Below are 24935 nucleotides of genomic sequence, written 5' to 3' on the forward strand. Positions count from 1 at the left end.
ACAGAAGAGAATAAGCAATGAGGGCAGGAGGTGATATAAGGAGAAGGCAAAGAAGACATCCCTTTGGTCAACATACCTGGTATTCCTGTGAAAAAATGGGGCTGATGCTACATGGGGATGATCAGAGACAATGGGTATAATAGGAACAGGAAGGCTAAGCCTTACCTGCTGTCAGGCTGTGGCTGGATACCTGGTCTGTGGTTGCCCTGCCACTCCACAACCCCCCTGGAAGTCCCCATGCTGCTTACTTTATCCTACTTCCTCTTGGGAGGGCAGGTTAGGAGGGACATGGCAAGCCAGCAAAAGGCTGGATGGAGGCATCTGGTGGAAAAGTGAGGCAACTTGACCGTGGAAGGCTGGTGGCTTGGCCTGGCAATGGGGGACTAGTGGCTTGACCCAAGTCTGGTGGCAGCCTGGTGCTCGAGTGGCAGGCATCTCAGCCCAGCACTGGAAGCCAGCCTAGCCTGATGGGGAGAGGACCTTTAGGGGTGGTAGGACAGTGGTTTGGACTAGTATGGCTGAGGTGGGTGGGCTAGGGCTCCTCTGGTTGTGGTGAGGGCCCTCAGGGCTCCTCCTGCTAAGGGAAAGATTTCAGGGTTGTGGTGTGGGGGGCAGGGCCTTGGGCAGAAGGGGCGGGGTTGGCAGACTAGCCTCCCCAAAACAAAGTTTCACCCATTGCCCATGGAGATGCTTCAAAGTGGCTTGGAGCCTGGGGCTCACTTATTATTAACTTGCAAGACAGACAGACAGAGGCTGGCTTAGTGCAGAGGAGACTGGGGTACGTCTAGATTACAGGCTTTTGTCAACAGAGTGTGTCTAGACTACATCCAGTTCTGTCGACAAAGGAAGCCGCTCTGTCGACATGAAAGTGTAGACACAAAGGACAGTGTAGATGCAATAACACCTTCTGTTGACAGAACTGTCAACAAAAGGTGTTATTCCTCATAGAATGAGGTTTACTGCCATCGACAAAACTGCCTAGTTCTGTCAACGTTCTGTCAACAGAACTCGGCAGTAGTATAGACGCAGGTATAGTTTTTTTTGTCGACAAAACCCTGTAGTCTAGACACAGCCTTGATGACTAACAGACAGGTGATGTCAAGAAGCTGAGTGATAGAGCACAGAAAAGTCTCCCTCTCACTGGAAGTGAGTATGGGGGCAGGGAATGGGGCCAAGGGGACTCACAGACCTTGATACTCTAAGAAGCTTACAAAAAAATAACTATGTGAACAAAAAATATTTTGTCAACACTTCCTTGCTTTTTCCCCAAAAACAAAAAAAGAAAAATGTTCTTGAAAAGGAACACGTTTCCCATAGCAATAAACTCCGCACTTCCAATATTTTTTTCATTTGGTTCTAGTAGTGACTGCATGTAGCGCCGACTGATTTTAGCAAAAGTAGTGAAAAAGACTCAGCATCTCTGAACATCTGGCCACTTTTATTTAGGCTCTTAGGTTTCTGTGCATAGTCCTATTTTGGGGACCCAGATTTTAGATTTTTGGCTTTTCCATACTTTTTTGTTCATGAAAATAAAAACACTGCCTGATACTTGAGTGGCAGGCATCTCGGCCCAGCACTGGAGCCAGCCTACCTTGGCTTGGGAGGAAGCTTTCAAGGGTGCTAGGACAGTGGCTCGGCCTGATGTGGCTGGTGTGGGTGACCTGGAGCTCTTCCTGTTAAGGGGGGAGCTTTTTTGTTGTGAGAGATCAGGGCCTCTGACAGAAAGGGCAGGGCTGGAAAACTAGCTTCCAACACTTTACTGTTTTTGAATCTGCCACTATTGTTGAATTATAATAAATATGCTGTGCAAATTCCACTGAATTTAGTAGGGACTATGGTTTTAACTAAGGATCCATCTGAATTTATAGCACCATAAAAAGGAAGCTACAGATATATACATGGTTCTACAGATGTTCTGAATGATCAATTTTCATAGTACTTCATCAAACAAATTTAGACAGTGATGTAATTTTTGTAAAGTTGTCATGCCTTTAACAACAAAGTAACAGCAGCAACAATAACAAAGACATACAACCAGGCTACGTCTACACTGGCCCCAAATTCCGGAAAAGTCATGCAAAGCAGGTAAGTCAGAATAGGGAAATCCGCGGGGGATTTAAATATCCCCCGCGGATTTAAATAAACATGTCCGCCGCTTTTTTTCCAGCTTGGGGAAAAGCCAGAAAAAAGCATCTAGACTGGCGCGATCCTCCGGAATAAAGCCCTTTTCCGGAGGGTCTCTTATTCGTACCTTCAGGATCCTCAGGAAAAGGGCTTTATTCCGGAGGATCGCGCCAGTCTAGATGCTTTTTTCCAGCTTTTCCCCAAGCCGGAAAAAAAGCGGCGGACATGTTTATTTAAATCCGCGGGGGATATTTAAATCCCCTGCGGATTTCCCTATTCTGACTTACCTGCTTTGCATGACTTTTCCAGAATTAGGGGCCAGTGTAGACGTAGCCCCAATGTATAGATGAGGTACTACTGGAGATATGCAATTATGTAATAATGTGCTTTTATGTGCCTTGACACATTTTCTTTGAATGTACATGTATGTTCTCATCACATTAATATTGCTAATTGTATGAAAGTTCCCTTCTTTAAGTTACATAGACTAATCTTTTGCGGTTTAAAAAAGAAAGAGTATACAGGCAGTCCCCGGGTTACATGGATCCGACTTACATCGGATCCCTACTTACAAACGGGGTGAGGTAACCCCGCACTAGCTGCTTCCCCCCAGCAGACCAGGGAGACGCGGAGCGGCTTTTCTCAGCAGACACCTCAGCTTGAGAATAAAGGACTGAGGGAAGTGAGGTGTGGGAGAATAAAACTGAGCTCTGGAGAAATGTTTGGCTAGAGTTTCCCCTACAATATGTACCAGTTCCGACTTACATACAAATTCAACTTAAGAACAAACCTACAGTCCCTATCTTGTACGTAACCCGGGGACTGCCTGTAACTTGCATGCCAGTAGCTTTTAGAAGACATGGCAATAACTAGTAAAAGAAACATGAAAAAAATAAAGCACTGAAGCTTAAACTTAACTCTCCCTTTTGCATTCATTTTGTAATAGATGTCTTTTAAAAATTCCATTTCCAATATGATATTATTTCTAAAAAAAGTTCTATAGTACTTCAGTTATTATACAGCTTGTGAAGATAATGGGTTTTCTCTTCCACATCACCAAACTACAATGTTACAGTATTCCTAAAGAAATCAGTAAAGATAAAATAAAATAATCAATTTTAATTTTCTCAACACCAGAATTTGAGGACTATAGGATGCTAAATATAAATGTATATGACTATTACAGAAGTGCCCTAATTCTTCTTTTAGGCCCAGAGCAAAATATGGAAAAGAAACAATCACAAACTAGCAAAAAACAAAAAAATCAACTCTCTTGCCCGCAGAAGAAATGTATAAGATATTTGGATAAAGAGAAGATAGTATTATAAAGAACAGGTTTAAAGGTGGACCACATTGCCACAGTATACACATCCCTGAACTTAATACTGAGCATGCATAGAAAAGCTGCTGATTCCTGTTATCACACTTCACCCAAGCAAATGGATGGAAAATGGGCCAACATGGCAGAAATGTTTGGATAATTGTCTGCACTTCACAGTGCATTGACCAGCATAGCTGAGCTGGCATTAATTTGTTAATGTCATGAAGCTAGGTGCAAGAAGGAAAGAAAGGAATCGTGCCTCTTTATAAAGTCCCATTTCCTTCCCTGTGAGGTTCTTGGGGTTGCCCAGCCTTGCTCCATACATAAGGCTGATACAGGTTGGACCTCCCGGCACCCTTGGACCTGACTGGTCCCACATGAGGGATTTTTCTGGACCAGGGGAGGTCATTTCAGGCCCCCTGCTGCTGCCTGCTCCTCCCCCACCCCAGCCAGGCTCACCCCCCAGCTCAGTTGAGCTGCGTGCTGGCTCCCGCCTGCTGCAGCCCAAATAAGTCATGCACCAGTTCCTGCTCCCCCTCCACCCTCGCAGCCCAACTGAGCTGCATGCCAGCTCGAAAGTCCCCACACCCCTCTGCAGGGCACCAGGACTCTCTGATCCTGGAACATCTGTGGTTATGGCAGATCACGGATGTTGCTGGATCAGAGAATCACAGATTTTAGAGGTGCAACCTGTAGTAAAACCTCAGTCAATCCTTGTAAGGTTGTGTCCCCTTTATCCACGTTAAATAGTATGTTTCTTGGCAACTATTCAAGTAGTATTACTACTAGAAAAAAAGTTAGTAGAAGTTGGTCTTTTAGTTTTACTCTGTCTTTATTCAGGCCTAATGACTTCAGTGAGGGTTTGTCCAAATAGCGACTGAGTAAATACTGTGTAGGGACCTACAAATTTGCCTCTGTATTCATAATTGACTTGTACTTTTGCATTTAATCAATTCTGCTTTAGCTATAACTGAGCACGATTTTATAAAATATGATTCATCTAAAGGAATGGATACAGGAACAAGTGGAACAAGAGGTTAAATTCAGTGAAACATTTACAAGACTACATTAAAGACATACCTTTCATCGCACTTTACTGTAATTACATTATCTGTCCCAATTCCAAGGACTGCTGCAGCTTTCTTTACTGAATAATGGCTCTTAAAATATATAAAAAAAGTTTAAGGGAGTTTGTTAGATAGATGTGTGTACTGTACATAAAATACATGCAATTTATGGATGACACCATTGTTTTTCAGTAAATATACATGGCTCAGATGTTGTGATGACACAGGAGTATAAGAATGGGCTTACTGAAATTTACCAAGAAGCCTGTCTAGCAGGATTCTTAATCAGATGTTTCAAAAAGAGGACACTCTGTCATAATGTGCGTAATTGTACTTCCTGCTTCCACTATCTCCATTATGTGGAGATAATTATTTGCCCTTGTTACTGGTGGGCTATACATTTTTTTTAAAATCGTAGCTATGGTCATTAAACATGCTATTCACTAATTTACTAAAGCAAAATGCAGGACAATGTAGCACTTTAAAGACTAACAAGATGGTTTATTAGATGATGAGCTTTCGTGGGCCAGACCCACTTCCTCAGATCAAATAGTGGAAGAAAGTAGTCACAACCATATATACCAAAGGATACAATTTAAAAAAATGAACAAATATGAAAAGGACAAATCACATTGCAGAACAGAAGGGGGATGCGGGGGGGTGGGAAGGGGGAGGAAGGAAGGTAAGTGTCTGTGAATTGCTGATATTAAAGGTAGGGAGAGTGGGATGTTTGTGAGTTAATGGTATTACAGGTGATAATTGGGGAAACTGTCTTGGTAATGGGTGAGAAAGTTCAAAGACTTGTTAAGTCCTTGTTGGTAAATTGTATCCTTTGGTATATATGGTTGTGACTACTTTCTTCCACTATTTGATCTGAGGAAGTGGGTCTGGCCCACGAAAGCTCATCATCTAATAAACCATCTTGTTAGTCTTTAAAGAGCTACATTGTCCTGCATTTTGCTTCAACTACCCCAGACTAACACGGCTACATTTCTATCACTAATTTACTAATTAACTATTTTCAGTAAGATAAAGAAAGTAAAGCTTTATGAATGTGTATAATCTTTATAATTTCAGGTTTGAGATTATGTATTAGATTATGTCAGTTATGTTAATCAATAGAAAAATCATGTGCTTATTAATGAATATTTAACTTTTGGGGTGCATGGTAAATATGTTTAATTACAGGGTAAATGTTTTTGCACTATTTTGCAGCCTGACCTCAAGTTTATTATTACAAAAAGGAAACACAAATCTGCACCAGCATACAACTACAATGATAAATAGCATTTGGAATTTTATCTGCCCAATGTTTTATATTTCTTCATTATTAAATAAAGATTTCAAAACAAATTTAGACTATTCTCTAACATCCATGTGACAGATTATTTTATGAGAAAAATTAATGAGAGTTTACAAAACACTGAATGCTTAGCAGCTCTCACTTTGTACCTCCACGGTAGCAAAGTGAACAATTTTTGCAACTGTGGAAGACTCCAAAGGGAAATATCACAAAGCCATACCTGATATTCTGTAATATTCTGCATTTACATTATGCCTAGTCAAACACTTATTTTTAAAGTGTACGTATGAATATGTCTGTACACTAATTAGGGAAGAGTAGGCACTTCAGGCCTGTTTCACAACCCAATTAGGTCCACAGAAACACTTCCACTGACATCTGCGATCTGACCTCAGGAAAATTTCACTTGAAGTGCCAACAGTCAGCTTATGACTTGTACATTGCACCTACACATGGGTGTAGGAAGGAGTGAACTTATTCCAGTTATCCCTGAGTGTGAAATCTGAACTTTCTGCATATGCCTAGCAGCAAGTGTGTGCTGTTTGACCAATTACTTACTCAGATTCACACAGGTTTGGGTATGGCTCCATCATCCCAAAGTGCCAGTCCTCAGAGTGGGATACATTTCTGCTGGTTCAGATAAGCAGGAAATTCCTATTCCTCCCTCTGGAGCTAGGGGATAGCTGGGTCAGAACTGTGACTCAATGATTTATTTTTGAGTCACAATGTTTATGTCTTCACTGCAGTTAGACACCCCCATCTGGCCTATACCAAATGATTAGTGCTTGAGGGGTCCAGTGTAGATATTTGGGCTCAGACTGCAACTCATATTCGGGGACCCTACACAGAGAGTCTTAGACCCCAGGCTCCAGGCTGTACCTGAACCTCTACAGAGTTACTCCTTACCAGAGTTCTATGAGCCCAAGTCAGCTGGCATAGTCTAGCTGTGGGAGAGGAGGAGCTGTTAATTTCATTGTAGACATACCCAGTGATCTCCAGGACTAGTCCTGGTACAATTTAAACTTACTCAGGGATGTGCCTAAAGTTACAAAATGGAATTTTCAAAAGAGCCTATGTGACTTAAAATGTGAATACAAGCACCAGTGAGCTGCAATGTGACTAAATGCTCCTAAATCATATACACACTTATGAAAATGTTACTCAAACATTCTCCAGGAGTATTTCATTTCATTTTCCGCTCATTTATTTCAATAGTCTGACTATTTAAATACTGATTTTCAATATTTAAATACTAATTGCTGAACCTAGCACAGACAAGCTATTTCACACAAACATATTATACTTCGGTACTTACATGTTCAGAAACAAACATTGCAATGTGTGGAAGTGCTTGCATGCCTTTGGTTTTAATCTCAGGAAACCTCTTATAACGCGCCACTAGAACACTGTAGAGGTTTGATATGGTCCCACCTGACAGCATGGAAGGAAAACAAATACTTCTGTTTTGATTTCAATAGCCTACTAAGCATTTACGTTTTACATCACTGCAACATAAGCCCAGATTCTCAACCGGGGTATAAATTAGCATACCTCCTTTGACTTCATTTTGATTCCTTAATGATAAATAAATTTGCTGTTCTCCAACTGACTTACCATTTTGACTGCAGCAAACATGTCTAGAATACCAGTCAAACCATGGACACAGAATTTTCTCCCTCTCCATTTAATCCACTGTTCTCTTTTCTAGGCTTCCACAGATTTGATAAGATGTGCCATTGGGAGTCTCAGTTTTATGTACTTCATAAGATTTGTGCTTGTCAGGTAAATTTGATTGAAAGTCTTTTCTTTTCCCCAAGCTACCACATCCCAGTCCCTAACCAAACCAGAAAATTAAGGAACTAGATTTAGTATTGTCCAAATTTTGATTTCTGAAAGGTTCTTTTTTCCCTCTATCCTTTCTGTATTGTTTTCTGGCAATTAATGTGATGTAAAATTGATTTCTTGTATTTCTTCTATTCTGACAAGATTTGTGGACTTTTATTCTGAGAAAATATTTTTATTGATCCATAACATTGCAGTAACCTTCTTCTTTATCCTACCATATTCTATCTAGATCCTTGCTTTTAACAATATTGCGAAGTTATAATGTTTTAATTAATTTAAGTGTATCATTTCAAACTGCAAAAAAGTTCATTTCACATTTGCATTTTGTTTAAAGTGAAGGTTTGAGTTGCAGCCTATTTTATTTAAGCTACTTAAGCCGGAAAATAAGGGATCCTCTGGAAAAGGGCTTATTTTCCAGAGAATCGCGTCTACACTGGCGCTTTTCTCCGGCAAAAACGCCGAGCCAGAAAAAAGCGGCAGCCATGTAAATGCAAATGCCGCGGGGATATTTAAATCCCCCGTGGATTTGCAATTCCGAAGTGTCTCATTAGCATCCCTTTTCTGGAAAGGGATGCCAATGTAGACACAGCCATACAGTTCTCATATGGTCCTGATCCAAAAGTGAGTAAAGTTAATGGAAAAACTATCATGGATTTCCTTGGGCTTTAAATCAAACCCATAGCATGGATAATTTTTTGTCTACTTACCAGGAGAAAATATACCATCTGCTTCCGTTTCCTTCCATCCAACCATTTCATACATTTTCTTAAGAAGAATCTCCTCCATAACAATGAACAGTGGAGCTATTTCATACGTAAACCTAAAATAGGTTTTAAAAAGTAGCAACAGGCTATTTTCAGAAATGTATTTCTATTATGCAAAAGATGTATAAAAGGAATTGAGACTTGATTTAGGAATGATATATGGAGTGATATTAAAGGCCTTCTTTCCTTTTTTCTCATCCCACATAATATCTATTATTTTACTATATACTTGCAATGTGAAAATATTGAGGGAAGATATGTTTTATCTACCCTGAGATTGACTATAAAAAGTGAATACATAGACTCATAGAACACTAGAATTAGAAGGGACCTCGAGAGGTCATCGATTTCAGTCTCCTACCCTCATGGCAAGATCCAGTACCATCTAAACCACCCCTCATTGATGTGTATCTAACCTGCTCTTAAATATCTCCAGAGATGGAGATTTCACAACCTCCCTAGGCAACTTATTCCAGTGTTTAACCACCCTGATAGTTAGAAAGTTTTTCCTAATGTCCAAACTAAACCTCTCTTGCTGCAGTTTAAGCCCATTGCTTCTTGTCCCATCCTCAGAGACCAGAAAGAACATTTTTTCTCCCTCCTTGTGAAACCCGTTTCAATATCTGAAAACCACTATCATGTCCCCTCTCAGTCTTCTCCTTTCCAAACATTGACCAGGTCTCCTCAAGTCTCTTATAAAAAAGTTATTTTGCATGTTACAATGGTGTGAAATTGAAATGCCTATCCTTTTACAGATATTTCTAAATTTGCTTTAAATTAGTGGGGAATGCCATAATTTAAAGGGGTTCTAGAAAGTAATATGCTGTGGCTGTTACTAAGCACTCAGCATGTGACAATCTGCAGCAATTGTGTTTTCCTGCTAAGCTAAGCACAGAAGGATACTATGAACACTGTAGATACTGAACTGCCCCCTGAACAGACAAAGGCTACGTCTAGACTACAAGCTTTTCAGAAGAGATCTTCTGAAAAAACTTCTTGTGCAAAAGTGCATCCACACACAAAAGTGCATCGAAAAAGCAATGTGCTTTTGCGAAAGAGAGCATCCAGACTCATTGGACGCTCTCTCGCATAAAAGGCCACCACTTCAGGGAGGGCTTTAGGTCACCATTTGCTTCCAAGTGCTGGTGCTGGAACCTTGTAGAGACAGATGTTCAAAAGGACCCGCCTGACAGCCATTTCTCTGTTTCTACTGCATGTTTGCCTCTTCGAGGGACTGCAAACCTCTCGCAGTGCCTGCTGTGGTAGTCTTCTTCTTTTTTGAAAGCCACAGGTTTGTTCTTAAGTGCCATGGAGCCAGAGCTGCCCCTGGGCATGCGGTGGCTTCACATGGCCATGTTGCAGGTTTTGCAGCACTTTGTGTCTGCTGCCTTCCTGGTCCTGAAGGACTTGGACCACGAGCTCATTCTGGGGTCCCTCTCCATGGCTGCTACTGCTCCTGCTCTGGCAGCCAATCCCACAGTGGAGAGAAGGTTCTGGAGGCTCAACACCAGTTCAGACTGGTGGGACCAGCTGGATCCTGGAGTAGTGGGGCAACCAGCAGTGGCTCACCAACTTCCACATGTGGAAGGACATCTTTCTAGAACTCTGTGCCTGGCTCGCCCCCACTCTCTGGAGACAGGACACCCACCTGCAGCCCGCCATCCCCCTGGAGAAGTGGGTCGCCATTGCCCTCTGGAAGCTGGCCACCCCCGACAGCTACCAGTCAGTGAACAACCAGTTTGGAGTGGGGAAGTCCACCATAGGGCCCTCCTTATGGAGATAAGGCACTCTGGAGATTCAGTCCCTGCACAGGGAGGGAGGAGGAGTGTTGGATAAGGGGGACCCTCAGGAGAGGGTGGACTGTAGAGAATGGAGTGGGGGTGGGGAGGAAATCCCTGTCCCTGTGGGCTAGTGCCGTCCCACCCTCACACAGCCCTGCTGCTGGGGAGGTGGGGAGCAGCTTCATAGGAGATGGCTCCTGGGATGTTTTGAGAGGGCGGCAGGGGGCAGGGGAGGGGATCAGGGCGGGCACCTCCAAGGAGCTCAGACACCCCATCTCTCATTCTCTGTGTTGTGTGTTTCTTTGTCTCCTTCTGCAGGTGGTAAGGGCCATCAACTCCCTTGTGCTGAGGAGGGTCAACCATCTGGGAGACCTGGATGCAACCCTGGCCGGATTTGCTGTCCTGGGGTTCCCCAACTGCAGGGGAGCCATAAATGGGACCCCCTATCCCCATCTGAGCACAGGACCATCGAATGGCTCAGTACATCAATCAGAAGGGCTACTTTTCCATTGTCCTGCAAGCCTTGGTTGACCACCAGGGACAATTTACTGATATTTTTGTCAGGTGGTCAGGTAGGGCACATGATTCCTGAGTCTTTCAGAACTAAAGCCTCTATAAGAAGCTGGAGGCTGCCATCCGACAGGCCTATCAGGCTGGGGTGTGTATCCGGGAGGCCCTGAGGGAGAGATTCTCTCAAGCACCCCAGTAAGTCTCCCCATGGCCTCCGGCTTGCTTCTCCATCCCTTTCCCACCAAACCCCCTCCATTTGCCCCTTCCCTGACCTCCCAATAAGCACACCTGTTTGGTTTTACAAAACATGAACTCTGTATTAATGAAACATTTTGAAAAGGTGGGCAGGGGGAAGGGGGCTCACAACTGGGAGTGGAAGGGGAGTGGCTTGAGGTGCTCCCTTGGGTGCGGGGACCTTGTCGGGGCTGTGAGGGTCTGGGGGGCGCAAGAGGGAGGACAGGAGGGGGTTGGAGTCTTAGGCACTACTTTAGGAGGGAGAATGGGCATTGCTAGGGGAGGGGGCATGGGCATCATCTGGGGAGGGAGCAGAGGCATAAAAGGGGGTAAGATGGATGGAAGCAACCCCAGGTGGGTGTGCCAGCATTCGTGACATGACACCACACATGGTGTCACACAGCTGCATAAGTTGGCCCCAGGTGCGCTCCTGCCACTCCAGGTTGGTGCAGACCTTGTGCGCCATGGTCTGGTGTATGTCCTGAAGGACACTGAAGTGCTGCCACAGGTCTTCTTGGACCCTGGAGTGCCTGCAGATTTCCCGGGTTCTGGCAAGTGGCTGTGGTGGTATGACTCAGTATTCAATCCCAGCTGGTCTGGCTGTGGAGAACCTACAAGAGAGAGAGGCGGTCAGTCATCTCTGCAGACACTGTCCCTGAGGGGATGTCTCGGGAGCAAGGCCATGTCTCACATGGACACCGAAGTGCCCAGAGGACCCTGCTGCCCACTTCCCACCCCACCATCCCGGTCCACAGACAAGCAGCCAAGGGAAGTGTCTGGCCACAGTGGCATGACCTCATGGGTGGCAGAAGAGCCAGGTGTAGCCTGGGCCTCCCTGGGGTCCTCACACACTGGTGCGGGTCGCTGGGCTATGTGTGGGAGTGGCTACTGTCTTGCACGTGAAGGCATGCCTGTGTGCAGCACTCCTTAGTCTATGTGGGGTTCTTCTTGCACCCTTGTGGCTAGTCTGCTTCTGGTCGGGGTGAACTCCCCCCTGTGGCAGGTTGTGTGTGGCCTCCCCTGAGCCAAGAAGCAGGATCCCGGGTGTATTCAGGGGCTGCCTTCTGTGTCCACGTGCCGCACAGTAACGCAGAACATGGTTGCACGTGCATGGACCACAGCACAATGTCCAGCCTGTCCAGCCCGAGCATCCTGCGTGACACTCCCCCCACTCCCTGTGCACCTGCCTCCCCCATCCTGTGTGTGTGACAAAAGTCAGACCGCTCACCTGAAGATCCCTCCCAGGTGTCCAAGGAGGCCTGGGAGACATCTTGGGTCACTGACACCTGCTCCAGGCAGAGGGTCATGGTGCTTATCTCCTCCTCCTGCTCCTTCTCCTCTGATGCAGCTGGCTGGCCCCGGACCTCCTGCTCCTCCTCCAGGGTGACGTCTGGCTGGACGATGATGGGGGTCTCAACCCCGGAGTCCACCAGGATGGATGGGGAAGACGTTTCCCCACCACCAGGATCTGGTGCAGCTCCCTGTAGTAGATGTGGGGTCCTGCCCCTGAGCAGGAGTTGCCCTTGGTGGCCCTGACATATCCCTGGTGGAGCTCTTTTACTTTACTCTAGACCTGTTCCATGGTCTGGGGTGAGTGTCCATGCTCCGCCAAGGCGGTGGCCATCCGGCTATAAATGTCGGCGTACCGTCGCTTGGCCTGGGGATCTTCTAAAGTCTCCTCCTTGCCCCACAACTCAAGGAAGGACACGATCTCTGGGCCAGCCCAGGACAGGGTGCGCCTCTTCATCCCTCTGGATAGGACCTGGGACCCCTGGGGATGCTCCCTGAGAGGGCCAAGGGAGTTGCAGGCGGTTTCAGGGGCGGACATGGCTGTGGCAGAGAGAGCCCTTTGGTGAACTGCTACTCTCTCTGTTTGACTTCCTGCCACAAGGCTTGTCCAGAGTGCCTGCAGCTTTAAGAAGGGCCAGGAGTCAGGAACTATAGAGTTGTGATTAGCTTGTATGGAGCGGCCACCAGGGCACCTGCGCTATTTCCTGGATCTTATGTAAAAAAACCCTCCTCTATCCATACACACCTTTTTGTGAAAGAACGCTTTCACAAAAAGTCTTCTTCCTCATTGAATGAGGATTACCAATTGTGCAAACACCGCCCCGCCCCTTTCTTTCAATTTACTGTCAAAAGAACTTGCTTGCACTCTGGACCCAACTCAGGTTTTGTCGGAAAAACAGCCATTTTTCTGACAAAGCTCTGTAGTCTAGACATACCCAAATGGTGAGTTACACTTACTTCAGTATAACTTGACTTCACTGGATTTGTTGTTTATACTAGAATGGCCCTCAAAATCATAGGTTAACCAATGAAACTATTCCAACATTTCAGGATCATTCCTCAAATCTTAGCTATCTTACACTGCCTGTTTATTACTACTGTGCATCCCAGGGGTGCTTTTTAATGTGATATCCTGGGCACGGAGTGAGGCAGAGCATTTAGGATTCCCACAGAAGACCCATGTATAATGTGGAGCTGAATTATGGCCCTATTAGGTACTAGGAGTTGCTGAAATGGAGAGATAAAGGAAGATAGCTGTGGATGGAGTTAGACAAAGCTCTCAAATCAAAATGACCAGATCGTTTGGAGAGAGACAGGAGGCCAGTGCTATGAGAGCACAGAACTAGAGAGAAACAAAAAGACAATTTATCACACACACTCTGACCTGACTTCACAATGCAGACAGGACTCGAAACCAATTTAAAGGAAATCCATTCCCTAAATTTCTAGTCACCCATGTAAGCATTTATATGGGGTTTTAAAAATTAAAAGAGAAGTAAGGAAGTTTTTATAATTGACTACATTTAGAAGTTGCACAGTGTTTTTTGTGCCAAAAAACTGAATCACCTAACAAGATCAAAGTACACTCCACTGTTTGCTGATTGATACATTGACTTTGTGTAGCTAATGCTGATTTGTAATACAAGGGAAAGATATCAGTGTTTACTAGGCAGCAAGTGAATGAAGGTAACCATATCAAAGCATTACATTACAGTGTTTTTATAGCGTATAAGACTTGAGGGAGTAACTATTTTCTGTCCTGCCTTTTACTGAAACTGTCTATAATTGTGCTGCTCTCCAGTTACATTTTTTTGGTTCTATTCTTTCTTTGAAATGTATTTAAAAGTATGGTTTTAGCTAATCTGGTGGTTTAGCAACATTACTCACTACAGACCTACTAGACCTCTAGCTAAAACAGAGGAAAAAAACTATCCCAAGAGAATGCTTAAATTTAGTTCAATATGTTCAAATAAAAGACTAACCAACCAGGATATTTTTACCAAACTATTCACAACTACCTATATACTTTCAGTTAAAGCTTCTCCATAACCAGGGCTGGCTTTAGAAAGTGCGGGGCCCAATTCAAACAGTTTTGGCAGGGCCCACTGACCCAGGATTTTTTGTTGAACAAACAAACAAAAAAACCCCAAACCACACAACAAACCACAAACCATACCCATACTTTTTTTAAAAAGTTACCAGAGAGCACTGCAGTTCTCTGTTACATTGATTTACTTTTTAAATAGCAAGAATGGAGTCTTTGTTAAGAAAGTGTCAGTTCTGTGGTCAAATTCCAGTCCTTAGTGATTTCAGCACCAATCATTTCACTAGATAATATGGTACCTCACCACCATTGCCTCCTTTGCACTGCCCTTCAACACATATTGCCTGTATGTTGAGTTCAAGGTCAGTCTACACAAGATTTTATCAATGATTTTATCAAGCGATCACTGAGACAAGACAAGGACTCTCAATTTATTCTAGTCAGGTCTGCCTTTAAACACTGGGGCTGTGTCTACACTGGCCGCCTATTATGGAATAGGCATGCAAATGTAGCACTTTGAAAGAGGCAAATGCGTGGGGGATTTAAATATCCCCCGCGACATTTGCATTTTCATGGCCGCCGCTTTTTTCCAGCTTGGAGATAAGCCGGAGAAAAGCGTCCAGACTGGCGCAATCCTCCGGAATAAAGCCCTATTCCGGAGGATCTCTTATTCCTACTTGCAAGGATGTAAAGTGTCAGATATAATTGAGGACTCCCAAATAGACTCTACACCACCAGAAATAAAACCTGTTTCCATCTTCTGTGACTTCCAGTTAGATGTGACTCACTATCCTCTGTGTAAGGGGACTGGTAGCCCCTTACTAAAACTCTGTGGGAGTTTTTTGGTTTGCCAGCTCCCAGTATCAAAAGGGGAAGGGTCCATGAGACTGACAGACCCCAGAGACAATGGAAAGCAGCCAACACTCCAGCTCAGCCTGATTGACAAGTTGGACAGGCCAGTGAGAAAAACAAGAGGCCAGGACCCATCCTCCCTGTGAGCTGGGATTGTTCTGGGTCTCTCTGAGCAAACAGAGAGCTGAGAGACAGCTAAGAGCAGTGCAAGCTGTGTGCAGAAGAAGTCCTGCAGCGACAGAGCCAGACACAGACAGCCCAAGGAGTGCAAGCTGTGTGGAGAGACAGTTTTGCAGCAATAGAGCCAGGCACACACAAATCAAGGAGCACAGACCCTGTGTTGAGCAGCAGACTGGCAGTGCTCAGAGAAGCCAAAAGGGACAGAGAAGCAATGCAAGGAGCTGGACACTGACAAGGCAGCACAGCCTACAGCTGGGTGTGGTGAGCATCTAGGACCAGCAAAGTATGGGGAGAGGCTCTGGACTGGGAGAGGGGTCTGGCCACTTAGAGCTTGAGGCTGTGTGGTCACTGCCAGAGCAAGCATGTCCAGCCTGCAGCCCCCTGCAGCACATCCAGGGCCTCTAAGGAAGAGACTGTGAACTGTCCTTACACTCTGCAGACTGCTGTTTTGATGTCCCTGTGCTACAGAGCAGGGCTGTGTGTTCTCATTTAACCATTCTCATTTTTTTCTTATTCTTTTCTCTTTAATCAGTTGATGTTTAATAAATTGTATTTGCTTTGAACCTGATGAAATGATCACTGGGCCAAGAAACCATGCAGTGTGAAGAGAGCACCCTGGAGTGGGGACACCCTAACTCCTGCCCCTAGTGACTACAAGGTCAGGGATTAAGCCCCAGGAAACCTGGGCCCAGCCTTGTTGGGGTTTTGAGGACTCTGCTACTCAGGAGAGTGGAGGGGGAGCCCTCAGGATCAGGGGAGCCGTGGGGTACAGGAAGTGGGAGCGGGGACTCAGATCCTTTCGCTGGTCCATTTCACCGGGGTGGTATAGAAGCCAGGAAAGTTCCCCACAATAGCGGGACCATTCCCCCGCTTACATCTGCTTAGTGTTCAAGTTATGGTAGACTCTAAGCCAGGTCATATTAAGTTCAGGTCTTTTACCTTTATTCATATAATATGGATTACAACATTTCATTCTCCCAGCTCCAAGTCTTAAGTGAATTTTGACTCAAAAGAGCCAAAATTGAGCACCTTGACACAGCAAGTGTGTCTACTGATCTCTGTGGCAAAGTAGGCATGTTATATAAATAAGGTCTGCTCGTGAAGCCTTTTCCTACAGTTGATTAACAGATGGCAGTAGATAGCTCATTCAGACCACTGGCTGATAATAGTCACCCTGACCAGTCATTAACCATAGTCATGGACTCACCCTACTCTCGATTGTCTCTATGATTCTCTGATGACCTGTGACAAAAAAGGAGGGTGGAAAGGAAAACTGAAGGGAGAGACCTCTCTAAATTCACCAATCAAAGAGCAGTATTGCCAACCCAAAAATCACAAGGAATGCTTACACAAAGTTATGAGAATGGTCTATAAGATATTTTAAAAATAAAACATGTTGGATTTTTATTGGCCTTTTGTTTCTTGAGTATTTAGGGTTCATGTTTTAAAGCTTTCCTCCTTAACTGTAAGGCCCAGAAGTATAGAGAACTTTTTTAAAATGAAAGCTGAGATTTCTACATAATCAATTGACTCCACGCCTTTAGAAAAACACCAAGGCTGTGTCTACACTGGCATGAATTTCCAGAACTGCTTAAAACGGAATACTATTCTGTTTTCAGTTTTTCCGGAAAAGGAGTGTCTACATTGGCAGGCTGCTTTTCCGGAAAAGACCTTTTTCCGGAAAAGCGTCTGTGGCCAATGTAGACGCGCTTTTCCGGAAAAGAGCCCCGATCGCCATTTTCGCGATAGGGGCTTTTTTCCAGAAAAGACTACTGGGTTGTCTACACTGGCCCTTTTCCGGAACAGTGTTCTGGAATAAGGACTTATGCCCGAGTGGGAGCAGAATAGTTTTTCCAGAATAGTGGCTGATTTTGTACAGTAGAGCGTCGTTGCTTTTCCAGAAATTCAAGGGCCAGTGTAGACAGCTCGCAGCTTATTCCGGAAAAGCGGCTGATTTTCCGGAATAAGTGGCCCAGTGTAGACACAGCCCAAATGTTTTGAGACTCATGGTAAAACAATGGAGGAATTCTTGTGAGCCCATGCTTTGCCCACAGTATAAATAAAAAAAACCCCACAATATCTTCTCCACTAAACATCCTAATGAGATACTGCAAATGGTAAACTGAATTCAACAGCTCTTATACGAACAGGTATCAACCTAGTTTTTCATATTTGAGATGGGTTACCAGGAATCATACATGACAATATGAAATCTTTCCACTCTCAATTTAGCAGATTCACAAAGCCCCTATAATTTTGATCCATGCATTTATTGGATAGTGAAAGAAAAAGGAGAGGAATTAGTGTAGATAAATGTTAAAATTAAAAAAAAAAATCTGAAGGAATTAGGACTCGGCTCCTACATCTCACGTTCAGAACTGACTAGGACACTTATGACCAGATTTTCAAAGGTGTGTAAATCAGATAGATATCTTTGAAGATCCAAGTTGGCAACTGTCTCTTTAGGAGCTTAATTACCTTTGAAAATCTGAGCTTATATTTCTAAGTCCAATTTTCAAAAATGACTCTAGTCACTCAAGTGCCTTTGAAAATTTTAACTGGGGCCTAAAGAGACAAAAATAGACAAAAGGCAGGAGATACGGTATTCCTTTTAAAAATGTGTGACATCTATTTTTAGCTAAATTTTATATTATTTTTCTCCCTGGGGCAACTGACCCCTCTGGCCCCCTCACTACTCCACTGCTCCCCCTCCTGCAGATCTATCATCTTACACATGTGCAAGATCTGAGAAAGCCGTCCCATGAATCTGCAGTTAGTGTCTGTGGTGCCTGCTTCTGGGTGGTGTCTCAATGCTGCCACATTCACCTCCAAAGAGGGGGCTTCCCAAAGCAGGCCCTTGTTGCTGACCCTCAAGGCATCCACAGGTCCAGTCTCCTTACAATGGGCCCACTTCCCAGGGCTCATTGATCTTGGAACTGGCTTCCATCCCCTCTTCAACTCCCATCAGAACTACTGTGCCCTCCTGGTTTAGGAAAAAATAAACAGGAGGATTGGAAATTAACCCGCCCAGTCTCACGTCCCCTAAGCAGGGAATGAACCATTTACATTAGGCCCCAGCTGGAGTATCATGTCTAGTTCTGGGCACCACATTTCAGGAAACGTGGAGAAATTGCAGAAAGTCCAGAGAAGATCAACACAAATGATGCAAGGTCTAGAGAACATGAGATATGAGGCAAGGCTGAAGAATTTGGCCTTGTTTACCTTGGAAAAGAGAAGACAGAAAAAGGACATGAGAACACTTTCAAGTATCTAAGGGTATGGCTACACTACCACCCTAGTTCGAACTAGGGTGGTTAATATAGGCAACCGGAGTTGCAAATGAAGCCCGGGATTTGAATTTCCCGGGCTTCATTTGCTTATTTCCGGGCGCTGCCATTTTTAAATGTCCGCTAGTTCGGACTCCGTGCCCCGCAGCTACGTGTGGCACGAACTAGGTAGTTTGGATTAGGCTTCCTATTCTGAACTACCGGTACACCTCGTTCCACGAGGAGGGGCCAGACTGTGAAACGCGTGCACCGCGGCAGTGGCGGCGTGGTACTTTTCAGTTTTAAAATCCCGGGCATGTCTCCCTGCCCACCTGCGAACAGCGCTCACGGCAGCAGCCGCTGGCAGCATGCACAGGTAAAGGCGGAGGGAGCTGAGGAAGCCAACTTAGGTGCGGGGCCCGATTCAGCCGAATCGGCCAAATCGGCTTAAGGCTGGCCCTGTCCATAACACCCCAGTTCTGCTGTAATAGAAAGTAATAGGAATTTACTTTGGATAAAAGAAACCTGTGATCTATATTTTCCAAAAACAACACAAACAAAACTTCAGGCAAAACTCTGCATGCCTGTTTTTTAACATGCAATAATCCAGACATGAAAAAGTCTAATTGAAGTATAACAATGTAGCCTAATGAATGTAAATTACATTTTTCATATCAGAGTGAAAGTGGTGAGCCAGTTAATAATACATTGGTGTTTGTCTAAGCTCTGATCCAGCAAAACATGGAGCACATATTTAGCTACACAACTAATACCATTTAAGTTGGGCTACTCACATAGGTAAAGTTAGACAAAGTTAATTGTTTTCCTGGATTGAATCCTAGTGTTTTCCTAGATAAACCTGAAAGTACTTTGCAATGATGGGGTAAACATTATCATCTCAATTTTTTAGAAAAGATAACTACTATATGTGAATTAACATATCTTACATGTTTCAGGGGGTTAAGAAAGTACTGAATACATACATTCTGTATACTTTTTTCAATATAATTTTTCCTAAGGAGTTATAAAATACGTGTTTTTATTCCTGAAAATTCTCTGCAGAGATGTGTTTCAATGTTCATGTGAATAGTAAAACTGTGCTAAAACATTTTAATTGGGAAATAGGGACAGAAATATGGTTTGGCTAGAAACTGTTCAGATGCACTGCTCTGGATCTCTGTGGATATTAGTCACTGCTACTGTCTTTAATAGTATTTTCCTTTTAGAAAAGTAAAGTTTGATTATTTTCCCTCATTACATTATAAACTGCCCTGAGCTGCATCCCTTAGAAGGTATGACTGGAAATTATGGATGCAAGACCCTTAGTTTTAGTCATATAGCTAATTTTATCACTGTCATTCTTTCTTTTGAACCTCCCTACAGTACCTATGAGGTGCTACCCCCTTTGGCTTTGTGATGACTTTTCAGTAAATACATGCACTTTATGGATTAGGCCTAGTACTTTTCAACTTCTCCTGTCTACCAAATCCACATAATCTACTCTACATATTCTCCAGATAAAGTGTTTTCAGTAATTCTCTCCAGGCCACTGCCTCCACCTTTTCTTTCTCTGCAGTCTCATATCTCAAACACCTGCCTTTAATCATTTCAACTCCTTGCACAGTAATATACAAAAATCTCACCAGAATAATTAAACTATCAATACAAATAAAGCAAGTTAGAATTTTAAAAGTTCAGTATAATTTTAAAAAGTCATATTTTATTGGGAAACATTACCAATAAAATATGTCCATGATAAAAGTCTTCAATGTAAATGGATAACATTTAGAAAAAAACCCTGCTACTTAGTCCTTACGAACAATGTGATGCACTAAGAGATTTGTTTTTTCCATTCTCAACATTAAGAATGTTCAACCCTTCTATTTGCCTTTTTTAAATCAGGGAGTTCAGCATCTAATTATGCATTATGTATGTGCCAATTCAAGGATTTTTGTTTACTAAAAAGTCTTGGGTGTGCCAAAAGTATTTGGGGATGCAAAATTGCAAGTGCCAATTGAGAAGTCTGGTTTGAGGTCCCTTTGACAATATGACACCATGTACTAAAATGCTCATTTTGGTCATTCAGTTCCTATAACATTTAGATAAAGTAAGATTTTGTTGTGTTATAGATATGCTGAACATTTTGTATTATTTAATTTCTTTGCATTTTATTTCAGCATTTCTTCTAGTGAGAAACTGACAGCTCTGTAATTTTTATGATTGACTAGAATAGGATTAATCAGATTTAAGTTTTGTTTGGGATTTCCTGAGAACTCCTCTAATAGTAACTGTGGGAATCAGTTCAGTCTTTGGTTGGCCATGCTCTCTCCTCAGCAGTCATCTTGGGACTATATTGGTCAGCTATGAGCTCCCTAGTGGAGCAGAGGTTTTATGCAGATCTACAAGCCTGCTCCAGGAATTTTCCAATATCAGGGTTCTTACACCTTTGGTCACATGGATACTACCCACAACTGAATCTAGCCATATAACATTAACAGAGATGTTAGTGGTTTTGAATTTTCATTGTTCGGTGCTGATGTGTTGGACTTGCAAGTGAACCCTGTTACTCTCTCTGCTCAATATGTCTGTATATGTTTTGCCCCCAAATTAACACGGATAATTGTTAGCTGCTAAGTTAAATTAATTAGCCGAAAGTTTTAAGACTGCCATATAGCTCATATTTTGCTTGAAAACAGCCAGTGAGTTTACATCCAGTGAGGCTCCTTAAGAGCCACTGTCACTTTGCTGCACAACACAAGTTTATTTACTCCATTTGCTAGTAGTAGACTTAGATATATAGTCAACACTATTTATTCAGGTTTTCACTCACTTGTTTAAAAAATGGGCAGTCTGTGCCTGCTTGTTTTTAAACAGGCACTTTGCATTCATGAAAAAAAGGAAAAAGTCTCTGGCTTTTATTAGTATTTAACTTGTAACCAAAGACTGATTTATGATACATACATGTTTGTATTTGCAGTAGCAGTCAGCCATTCGCCAGCTAGTCCAACAATGTCAAGGCCACTGGAGAGCTGGTTAAAGTAGCGAGGATGTCCTAAAAATGAAATAAAAATAAAGCAGAATATGTGTAAGAAATAGAAATACTTTGTTCTTCACTCAGACTCCAATTAAATTGTGTTGACAAGAACACTGAAATCAGTATGGAGAATAAGAAAGTCTCTTTTTAAGATAATGTTGGGGAAAAGACGTCTTCTTCAAAAATGGTTATAAAGTAGAACCTTGGGCATTCCAGTTTTTATTGAGCAAATTAAATGAACCATATTTACTAATTAATTTACTTTCTACTTAGAAATCATTCAAGACAAATAGTCTCTTATGTTGGAAGGGGGTAACATTTTTAAAAACATGTATATCAATACGATTTATGTGCTCTTGAGCATTTTTCCTTTTTTTTTTTTTTTTTTTTTATTAAAACCATCTTCAACTAGCTACTATCTTAAACCAGCTTCTAAATCTAAGGATGTTTTTTAATCCAAAGTGCTATTCCTTAAATCTCTGTACATGCCAAATCAATTCACATGGTTAAAGATTAACTAAAAAGGTGTTAAAGTATAAGTATACACTGTTGGACAAAACCTCCCTACTGTTATGCACTGCAAAAGGGAAAGAACAGAAAAGTGAGCAAAAATACTCAGCCCTGTCTAAAATGTTATCATTTCTTGTATATAATCCTCTTTAATGAATAATGACATTACATTATTTAATTAAAAAGAAATGAGTGAATAACTTGTGAGAATGTTAACTGGTTCACTTGAGAAAGTGAATTGTCCCCTCCTTGTTACTTACTGTAGCAAAACAAGCTCAAAGAACACTACACACACCCTCTACTGGAAAGGAAGGGTCAGGAAAAAAATATTCCAGAAGTTACACAAATCTGACAAAACTAAGATTCCTGGACAAATAAATTCCAGTATAGTGACATGTTACATCCCCAAATAACGTGTCTGTGAAGACAGGAAAAGGTGCCTTTTTTGCTGTGGTGGGGATACTGTTACCTGTTTTAACTCCATATTTTAAGGTATCCCTACAGTCAACAAGTATCTGTTCCAGAGGCTCTGGCTGATCATGCAGCTCCAAGCTGAACCCTTCCAAGCCTTCCAGAAGCTGATGGGGGTGATGAAAGTCCAGAACTTTGCTCTTCTCATCATAGGTTTTTTTAATATAATTTAGAAGAATGTCTACCACTTCAAGCAGGAACTGGTCTGTCAATTCCTCACTATTCCTAGTAGGCAACAAGTCTAGGAAGAAATCAAGGGAACATCAGTGAAATTGTTAACATGCATTCAGGAGCCAAGTTGCTTGGAGACAAGGCACACTGCTGTTACTGACTTCATAATATAAATGCTCTGCTCAGTCTCATGCAGTACAGGTTTCTGGAAATATCCACTTCCCACTGAACGTTCTCAGGAGTTTACTGTGGTTGCTTCCATCTTTTGTAACACATTGTGGTTTCATTGAGCACTTAGGTCTAGGTCCTTCAAGGTATTTAAGACCCAAATTAACACTGATATCACTGAAGTCTTAACTGTTTATTTTGAGGAAGTGAATCCTTACCACACTGGGAAATCAGTGGGAATTAAACTCATCAATACCTTTAAGGAAGAGGACTTGAGCGCGTAACGTGCTTGTAAAAAAAACCTGTTTTATTCTGTGACCAGTTCTAACTGGCTGTGCATAACATGAACTTCTGCATCATCCTGCCCAGACTTATTTTTTAGAAAGTTCAGCCCTTAATTACCACATTACCACATTGTTTGTCTCTACAATGATCATTTAAGGGCTTAGCATGTTAACTGCTTTGGAGCATTCACAATATATTTCTCTTCTACAGCACCTTTTACGTGCAGAGCTCAGAATACAGATGCAGATAGTGGGAAATCAGGCATTTTTCTCAGTGACCAAACATTCTAATGAAGTATTGAAGGTCCAGTTCAGATTGGACCAGCGTAGAAATGAAGGGAAAATTCTCTAGTGGTAGAGAAAAAAAAATATTTACTATGATACTATTTTCGGTTGAGTTCTCAGATCCAGAAGACTACAGCCCCCTCTCAATCTACAAGGTGACAATAAAATTGATAAGATCAATATTTCCCTTGTGCTATTCTTCCTGGAAAGGAGGGTAAGAACATTTATAAAAATCCTTGGGTCTTTGCCTCACTGTCAAGGTGAAAATACCCCTTGAATGCATTGACTTTTATTCAATGGCCTGTGAAGTAGGAAGAGAAACTCCTAGGATTTTTGCCCTGGACCAAGACAGACCTAATATTTTAGCTACTCCTCCTCTGACAGATGGATAGGGTCTATGAACCCATGGTTACTCCTCAGCAGATGTATGTAGGAAGAGGAAATTGCTGTTCTTGATCTATTAATCTGTGGAGCAATAAACACAGGGGAAAAATTTTGCCTGGTGGTTTTATTTAAGAGAGTTTGTTATAATATTTATGAAATGAATAGTGAGAGAATGAATAGATAGGGAGAGATTTGGAATCAAGAAGAGAGGACATTTTAGCTTGATTGGTCATATAAAATACGGTCTTCAAACTGAGCCTTGACACATTTTCACAACAGTCTGTTTAGAAACTGGGAATCTTCCCAAGAGAAATATGAAGTAGGATTTGTTGACAACAACAGAGTATACAAAAACAAACCAACAAAAAACAGAACAACCAACCCTTTCTATAATTGTTCCCTTTTATGTAGACTTTATGTAGACTTACCCGATGCATAGATATTTGAAAAATTAGTCATAAGACTCTCAGAATTTGTGTCCTTTTCCTTCTCTTCACTTTCTCCCTGAAGGCTAGAGATATGATTCTTTCTTAGCTGGGTAGATTCAACATGGACCTGTTCATCTGGGAAAATGCCACCTGATTGAAAAAATAAAATGGCTTCAAATGATAATTTGCAACATAGGAATTGCCAGGCCATAGTCTATTCGCTAGTCCATTATTCAGTCAGTGACAGTTGCCAGAGTTAGTTTTAGGATAGCTACACCTTTATCCCACTCCAAGGTCCACTTGAGGAATACCCAGTCAGTGATCATCTGCCCAGGAGGGGACCTACTGCACGAAAATCATTCCAACTCCTCTGCCAGTGTTAAGGGCTCCATTTGACAGGAGATCCTATCCATTTTCTGGATCAAAAAGAAGACCCTGATTCAGTTTAACATCAACTTTTTTGCATCATAAATGCTTTCTTTGTCTGTTGGTCTCTGGAAAACCCAGTTTGAACATGTATATGTGAGTCTCTCCACCCCTCTTTCCTCTCTCCACACTGTTTTTGGTTCCTCCAGGAGCTGCAATAACTTTCTCCAATCCAGAATTGCATAAAATGCCT

At 42.6% G+C, this 24935-nt stretch overlaps 1 protein-coding gene across 1 annotated transcript in view; it reads right to left on the reverse strand.

The window, feature by feature from the left end:
- Positions 1-24935, reverse strand: part of LOC102444510 (glutamate decarboxylase 1-like) — a 107450-nt gene that overhangs the window by 18909 nt on the left and 63606 nt on the right. Inside the window, exons 3-8 of the mRNA XM_075921405.2 lie at positions 24317-24466; positions 22595-22837; positions 21543-21633; positions 8368-8480; positions 7131-7246; positions 4526-4605 (exon numbers count right to left, since the gene is read on the reverse strand). Coding sequence (XP_075777520.1) covers positions 4526-4605; positions 7131-7246; positions 8368-8480; positions 21543-21633; positions 22595-22837; positions 24317-24466 — 793 coding nt within the window. The remainder of the gene's footprint in view (positions 1-4525; positions 4606-7130; positions 7247-8367; positions 8481-21542; positions 21634-22594; positions 22838-24316; positions 24467-24935) is intronic.

The sequence above is a fragment of the Pelodiscus sinensis genome, chromosome 2 (assembly GCF_052426305.1).
Source record: "Pelodiscus sinensis isolate ZL-2025 chromosome 2, ASM5242630v1, whole genome shotgun sequence".
NCBI classification, from domain to species: Eukaryota; Metazoa; Chordata; order Testudines; family Trionychidae; genus Pelodiscus; species Pelodiscus sinensis.